The sequence below is a fragment of the Papaver somniferum genome, chromosome 5, assembly GCF_003573695.1.
Source record: "Papaver somniferum cultivar HN1 chromosome 5, ASM357369v1, whole genome shotgun sequence".
Lineage (NCBI taxonomy): Eukaryota > Viridiplantae > Streptophyta > Magnoliopsida > Ranunculales > Papaveraceae > Papaver > Papaver somniferum.
In genome coordinates, this window is record NC_039362.1 from 164,432,754 (window position 1) to 164,441,349 (window position 8,596).

At 36.7% G+C, this 8,596-nt stretch overlaps 1 protein-coding gene across 1 annotated transcript; it reads left to right on the forward strand.

Annotated features, from left to right (window-relative positions):
• The first annotated feature begins 438 nt into the window (after nucleotides 1–438).
• LOC113283516 (cyclin-D1-1-like) lies at nucleotides 439–2,677 on the forward strand. The gene is made up of 5 exons (XM_026532807.1): nucleotides 439–981; nucleotides 1,112–1,198; nucleotides 1,295–1,610; nucleotides 1,728–1,858; nucleotides 1,992–2,677. The coding sequence occupies exons 1-5, from the start codon at nucleotides 697–699 to the stop codon at nucleotides 2,277–2,279; spliced, it is 1,107 nt and encodes a 368-aa protein (XP_026388592.1). The 5' UTR covers nucleotides 439–696; the 3' UTR covers nucleotides 2,280–2,677.
• Nucleotides 2,678–8,596: the final 5,919 nt, after the last annotated feature.

Consider the following 8,596-nt stretch of genomic DNA (forward strand, 5'->3'; position numbering starts at 1 on the left):
CACAAAAGCCACCCCGGCCGTTTGTGCTTTTGCCCTCTCGGGTGGTCCTCTGCGGAGTCAGATTCTCAGTGTGTGTCTTTCCGAGGGACAAGCATTCAACTTCTAAAAGGATTCGCTGAACAAGGATTCCAAGGGACAGCCATTCAACTGCTAAAAGGATTCGTTTATACGAGGAGGGTTTTAAAAGATGGTGAACGGAAAGATTGTTCAAGGAGAAAAATTCATATCGACTCAGATGAGCTGAATACATTTTAAGCTAGAGCATGCAAAAATCGGATGAAAATGATGAAACACTCGAGTCAGACTTGTAGAGTGTGACAAAACAGATGAACTATTTTTATACCCCACCGTATTTATAATCCACCCAAAAAACGTCTTCTTCGTTCTGTTTTTATTACAAAGACATTTTCTGAATATCTCAACACACGTCAACACACAACAACATTGCCCTCCTCTCTCAATTAGAGACCTTAAAAGACTGAAACCCACAGCTAAGAGAGAAGCTGGGAAGAAAGTTGCAGAGAAAATGGTTTAATATCTTAATATCAGTGAGTGAGTTGTCTCTGCAAAACCTTACAAAGAAGAGGGTCAAAGTGGTTTTTCAAAACCATCTTAAAACCCACACAACAATATCTTCTTCAATCTCTTCCTAAACAATTTGGCTGTTTGATTCATTTTATTTGTCTGTTTTGTTGAATGGGTTTATCACCAGAACACTCAGCTTCAAATCTTTACTGCTGTGAAGATGTTGGAGATTTAGCGACTTGGGATAATGATACATGGATCTCTGATCTTAATCTACCATTGGATTTCAGTGAAGAAATCGATGACGATGATGATGTTGAAGATGATAATAACAGTTTGATTGATTGGTTAATCGATACAGAGATCCATCATATCCCTTTACATTATCTTCAACGAATCCGTGACCATTCGATTGATCCCATTTCTCGTCAAAATGCTATTAACTGGATTTTAAAGGTTCCATCTTTATATGTTCATTAAATTCTTCTGAATTCTAATAATCAATAATCTAACAGTTAGTAAACACATGTATCAATCAATAGATTTCTATATTTATAATCAGGGTTTAACCATTTGATTCTTACAGGTACATGAACATTATCATTTTAGACCAGTTACAGCGTACCTTACTGTGAATTATCTGGATCGTTTTCTCTCTTCTTATCCTTTACCAGTAAGATTGCATCTTCATCTTCTTCTTCTTTTTTTCAGATTAAAATCCAACTTTCTTCAATAATCAAATTCTCTAATGCTTTCTTAAAATTTGCAGGATGGGAATGGATGGCCATTACAGTTATTATCAGTAGCTTGTTTATCATTAGCAGCTAAAATGGAAGAACTGAAAGTACCCAATCTAATAGATTTACAAATTTCAGAACCCAAATTTGTATTTAATTCAAGTATGATTCTAAGAATGGAACTTCTGGTAATGAGTAATCTGAAATGGCGATTACGATCAGTCACACCATTTGATTATCTTGATTATTTCGTTTCTAAACTTCCTTCTAGTTTCGGTTCTCCTCGTAACGTTTTTTTCACCCGTACTTTTTCTCGTGCATCAGATCTTATTTTCGGCACGATTCGAGGTCAGTAGTAAAACCCAAAATATTTATTCACTTCATTTGCTGCGTACTTCGATGATCAGTCAACTTTCGTAAGTACATTTTTTGAATGAATGAATGACTTGAATGTGGATTTTCCAGTGACTGATTTCTTGAGCTATTCGCCATCGATAATAGCTGCGGCTGCTGTGATTCTTGCTTCTGGTGGCGGCATTGACTTATCGGTGGCGGAGGATCAGAAATCGGTGACGTACTATGATAAAGTTAGCAAAGTAATTTATTTCTCTGATATACTTTTACTTTTTTTTTTTCTTCATTTGGATAGAATTACCATGTGGTAAGTTTTTGTGGGTGCTTGCTTACTTATGAGATTGTAAATTGTGACGCTAACTCTCGATGATGCAGGAAGTGGTGAGAGGCTGTCATCAACTAATGAAGGAGTATTTGGCAGCTGACACATGTACATTAGGTGTTGTTGAGAGCGTGAGATCTGAATCAGGCCCACTTCAGACTCCGGTTAGTGATGTTAAGCACGTGAAATCTCAATCGGGGCCACCTGAGAGTCCCATTGGAGTGATTGATGCTGCGGCCTGTAAGAGCTGTGACACTCACAAGTCCAAATCTGAGAATCCTGAGACCAGCCCTTCTAAGCCATCGTCAAGCAAACGCAGAAGATTAGTATTTGATACTTGATACAATTATACTTAGATTCATATCATATAGAATCATAAGATACAATCAATAACCTTTCTCTCGCATTGGCACGTCATATTTCGACCGTTGTTAAAGTGAGGGAAAGGCTAGACCGCGTGTTGGGCCGGGCTCAGGCTTCATCCGAGTATAACTAGAAGAATTCCACCCGTGCCGTGGGCTTTAGATTCACTGTCCCCAAAGAAAATTTGGATTCCTCAGATTAGGCTCTTCCTCGGATTAGGCTCAAGTTCCTTTTAACAAACAACTTGAATAAGTTTTTTAATTTGTTTTCTTTTATAGACATACGAAATTTTGATATATTTTTTTCAGACTATAAATAATTTTTGTTTTCATGTATTTTATCAGAGATTACATTTAACTTGATTTGTTTTCCATTATTATCCACCAATTTTAGTTCTTTTGAACTACGCTATTGGGAAATGTGAAGCCACATATGTTTCAATAATGATGTACTACATACGTTTCAAAATAATAGTTTGGTTTTATGTGTAACTATATATGAAACCAACCTTTTATTTTGAAACGAAGGAATTATTGAATATATACACTAGTTTTAAGGCAGTCCTAATTGGATTAACCAAATAAAGAGATTTGATGGGCCAAGTAGATTACCAAATTGTTATACCCATTAAGAAACCTTGAAAAAAGTTTCATCTTTATTTTTGTTCTACAAAAATAGATCAAAAGGCAAAAAAGACTTGCAAAAAACAATGACATTTGAGCAAATCCATGATGCATGTAGAGTAAGAATAAAGCTTGCTGGAGAGAAAGTGAAAAGGAGATTAAAATGGAACCCTATAAATAAAAAGTTGATATTAGTTTGGGATTTCCCATTTCAACAAGAAACTTGGTTTATATTGGAAATGGAAAAAGATAAATGGAAAGCATTTACAACTTCTTTCATAAAAATTGTATTTGTGGCTGAAACTTAGCTCGCACAAATTGAGTATGAAGAGACAGAGAATTTTTTTATAAATCACAAAAACATCAAGAGAAACGACAAAAACAATTTTTATATATATATATAATATTGGTTCTTTCGGCGTAAGAAGTGAAAAAGGAATCACAGATATGCAGGGGAGATTAGACTTTACAAAATTTAATTTCCTGTTAGATGCTAAAACCAAAATTATATATCGATTGTTGACTATAATATTAATTGTTAGAGCATTGCTCGGTGGGCCTCGCAAGTTTTGTTATCTCAAACTTGTTGCCAATGTTAGATGGATTAATTTATTGTCGTCAAGTAGAGTATGGTGGTTGAGTATCAGATATCACTGAATAACCCTAGAAGATTGAAGACTGAAAATCAAACGAAGAAATTTGGAGAACTTCATCGACAAAAATAGGTATTTGAAGATTGAACCATCCTATTTACTCACGAAATTACAATTCTATCTATACAAGGCAATGTTGTATGACTTCTAATAGATTTAATATTGCAAAAAAGAAGTTTCGATCCAAGCTTGTCTTGTTAAGCATCTCGAAATATGATTCAAGCAAAGAATGTTCGTAGATCCTTCAGTTTATTGTTCCAGAACTGTTTTTTGTTTCAAGTTGATCATTTGGAAATTGCCCAAGCAATGATATTTCATATATATGGAGATTGGGAATGTATCAAACAAACGAAAAAAAAAAAAATCGTACCTACTAAAATCTGGACACATGGTATGTACGTACTGTTGATGGAGGATTTTTAACAAGGGAGAAAATTGTAATATTGCTTCTGCTCAGCTGCAGAAATATGAAATAAATATGTGTGAATCTCTGACCCGGCATCAGAATTATAGATTCGTACTTTTACATCATATTCCGCATGAGAATTGAGAATGCATATTCAGCTAATGGTCACACTAGCCTTGAACATGCTTGTAAGATTTTAGAAATTCACTCAGCTGAATTATCATTATCTTATGCATGGCCATACGAATTGTCATGTATTGATCAGTGGTACAAATTATAAATATTCAGAGCTACTATGCTATTTTGTATAAAAAAATACTACCAGAAGCGTACTGTTTAGAACATTACTTCGAGTCGCAAAACTTCCACGGCTGAATTCCTCGAATATGTTATGTATGCTACAAACTAAGTTCTAGCGCCAACATGGCCGCGCTCCATAACCAAGTAGTGGCCATTAACTCCCTAGCTAGCCAACTAGCTAGCCAGGCCACAACTTCCTTATCTCTTAGCCTGGCCATGTCTCTGGCCACGACTCCCTATCCCCAGCTAGCCAACTAGATAAGGTTGTGGCAACCAATTCCCTAACTATCCACGGCCTCCTAGTCTATCCCAACCGTCCATGGACACGGCCTCATTGTCCCTTAGCCTTTCCATTGGCCACGACTATCTTATCTGTTAGCCTGGCCATGTCTTTGGCTTAGCCTAGCCATATGGCCACGACCTCCTAGTCTAGCCCAACCGGTCATGGCCACCTTGTCTTTTCCACGACCTCTTTGCCCCTTAGCTTGGCCATTGGCCACGGCTATCTTATCAATTAGCCTGGCCATGTCTTTGGCTTAGCCTAGACATATGGCCACGACCTCCTTGTCTCCAGGCCTAGCCTATCCATGGCCACGACCACCTTTCCTTCCGGCCTAGCCATGTCTCGGCCTAGACTAGCCATATGGCTACGGCCTCCTTTCCTCCTAGTCTGGCCTAGCCTATCTTTCTATCTATCCAACTAGACTAAGCCATTTTGAATAAAAGTATTGTTATAAGCATACTATTTAGTACGAAATAACACTTCGAGTCGCAGAACTTTCGCGGATGAATTCCTTGAATATGTTCTATATGATACAAACAAAGTGCCAACGCCAAATAAACTTAGCCATGGCCAAGCTGCCAGGCCAAAATAGCCAAGATGAGTTGCCAAATCAACATGGAAATCGTCTCAGGACAACATGCACCGCATAGCCAGGATAACATAGCTGCGCCCCATAGCCAGGCCAACATGGCCGCATCTTATAGTCAGATTGGTTCATGTCTGTGGACACCAGCTTGTCCTTTCCCACCAAAGTCCGTGGTCGTGGCCACGAACCAACATGGCCAACGTTCCATGGCCATGCCAACTTGGTCGTGTCCCGCGCCACAACTTGGCTAGCTATCAGTTTGGTGCCCCGCGCCACCAAACTTCACAAGCCACCTTGGCCAACTTCCAATTTATCCTTGGCCGTTTCTCCATGGATATTTCTACAACATCGTTGCTTATAATCAAATATGCCACTAACATGCTACAAATACGCCATTATCATAAGCTTGCAAACAATGCCATATTACGACAAACTTCTTATTAGTCACACATAAACTTGGAGCTGAGTTGTCTCTTCAAGATGTGTTACTTCGACAAAGTCTAGCTAGCTTACGCTATTACTTAGTCAATTACTTCGTGAAAAACTGGACAAGACAAGAGACAATCCATGACTTTATTAATTCCTACGAGAAATCAAAAACATGTTATGTGGGAGAATTATTTATGGGTATTGGTCTAGTGGTTTACAACAACATGAGTGGCAACACCCCATGATAAGGAAGTAACAAGTAGTGGTAACAGTTAAGAGCGGTTAAAGGAAGTGGTAAAGTAATGAGTGATGGCTTACGGGTTTCTAGAAACTTCCCTAGCATAATGGACGTAACTATACCATTACCTTCATTATTTCCCTCTCACCATCTCTCCACGATCTCCACTACTTAACAGTGAGTGTTCCTTACAACTATAAATAAACTACTTTGTCTATTCAGAAGAAAGAACAAGTTTATCATTCTTAAGATCTGCTCCTTTCATAGTTTGACAACCTCACACACAACAATTCAATCACCATTGATTTCCTCAGCTTTCTTTGCTTTACCTCCCCTAAAATCAACCCATCTTCTCTCTTTGTAACCGAAGCAAAACGTGAACGACCAATTTCTTGGTTTAGGCTCGTTTCGTACGATTTTGATTTTTGAACATAAATAAAGTACTTCGACAGTATATTGTTTATCTAGGAGAAATATTTGGGTATTAACAGGTATGCATACCCAATACGCATATCCTAGACATCTGAGTTTCAGAACATAAATAGGTACGCATACCCAGTATGCGTACCCTGAGGTTCTGAAGTTGTAAACAGGGGAAGGTACACATACCCAATACACGTACCCAAAAGTCCTGAATTCGTGAACTGCCAAGGGTACAAAGTACGTGTACCCTAGCTCCCTGAATTCACTAATTTGTTTACACATGCATACCTACCCAGTAAGAATTAAGCAGATGCTCATAAACTATTTTCACAAATATGTTTGGCATTGCTAAAACTCTCATGAACACTTCTAAGACGTCTTTGATCATTAAATCACTTTGTATTTGTGAATCATGATTAGGTCTTGAGCGTTAAATGAAAACTATTATGCTTATATGTTCATACAACATACTTGCGTTACACGGTTCTAGAATCTTGGACCATAATGTATATTATCTAATTTAATTTCAAGACGAACTTCTCACATTCTTATATGAACTCCTTACAAAAGTTTCATCTAAACTGAGAAAGTGTTTTCTTTAGTCTCAAGTTATCTTAGCTTGAATTCAAAGCAAACATTAGTCTTGAAAGTTTATAAATAAAGAGACTCAAACAGTTGAGAATTTCAATCTCTGACACTTCTGTGTCTTAGTTTATACTAGAGTCATCCTCTATTAACTTGCGTTTCCTTTTAAAAATATATTTAGGTTTGCGACTTAAAGACTTCACTTTGGGATTTGTGAATCCAGGTCCGACTATCTTTAGCTTGATAGTTCGTGTATCCTGATATTGTTCTTATTCATTGTCGAGGTTTTCGTCAATCTCCAATCAAGAACGAGAAAGATAGAAATCACAAAGTTTTCTTCGTCTCAGACTTTGTGATTCCTCAAGATAGTTATCTAAAACTCTTCTTTTTTGATCGGTTTAAGATTATTCTTGAGAGGTGGTTAATAATCCAGGATTCTCAGCTAACTGAATACAAGTGTTTCAGATTCGTGAGGTTTACTATCTTTGTATATTGCAAATAAATTTCAAAGCCTTGATCTAAATAATCTGAAGAGAAATCAAATAGGCGTATCTATTATAGGCAGATTGGTATCAAAAGTCTTCATTTAGGTTTAAGAAACTCTTAGGTTGTAAAGGAATCAACTGTGCAGAGCCTTACGAGGTTCAAGAGACGTAAGGAGCACGACTACAATTGAATTTCTTAAAGGGTTAATTCGGTCTCAACTACACTCCAGTCCAAAATCTGATAGTAGGCTAGTGTTTATAACGGCTTAACATACTTTGGTGTTCAAAGTTGGACAAGGTCCCAGAGTTTTTCTGCAAGTGCAGTTTTTCTCGTTAAAAAACTTCTGGTGTCTTGTGTTTTTTATTTCCGAAATATATTGCTTTATCTTTATAATAAGAATAATACAAGTAGTACTTATTCAATCTACGAAGTTTCTCCTTATTAATTTTGATCAATTATGAGACTCGTTCTTGTAGAATTCGTACGTTGAAAGATAGATAACAAGTTTCATACTTGTCAGAATTCAGATACTCTTGATTTGGATACGACTAGATTGAACTTGGATATTGATTTACGAAATCGTCCAAGAACTTTACTACACAATCATGTTCATGGACTTAGTTGTCTAGACATATTGATTTTGGAAGGTATAAGAGAAAAACTCAATATATATATTGTTCGAGGATCTATAATTAGATCTACTTGCAATTGTAATGGGTTTTGTCCATACAGGTTGCCGAATGAAAAAGTTGGTGGTGTACTTGGTACCATCTCCTTTTCAGTAAACATCATTGATGGGAAAGTCACTCTCACTCGATACGTTTACTAATTGGATGAAAAATAAATATAAGTTAAAATAGCATAAAAACTCATATAATGGATGCTTATCATTTAAACTGAATTCAACCAATTAATATATGATAAATGACGTTTCCAAACTTGGTCTTGTAGAATAAGCTATTTCGGCCAATGGGACAAAAATACTTCACTACCATTCAATACGGGAGCTATATTTTCTTATAAAAAATTAACTCTGTCAAATTAACAAACATACCTTTTTGATAAATCAACTCATGATTCTTAGGGTTCCTCATAATATCCTCTTCATAAGACCTCCAATGGATATCTGAGAGAATACGTGCCCAGTTTCTCGTGTTTCCCCTCAATCCAATTTTTCATGCTAGTTTTAATGGAAAGGATTCCTATCTTGATAAGAAGTAGAATTAATAAACTTTCCCGATCGGTATATTTTTTCTACTTGTGACCATTTTTCATTATGTCAA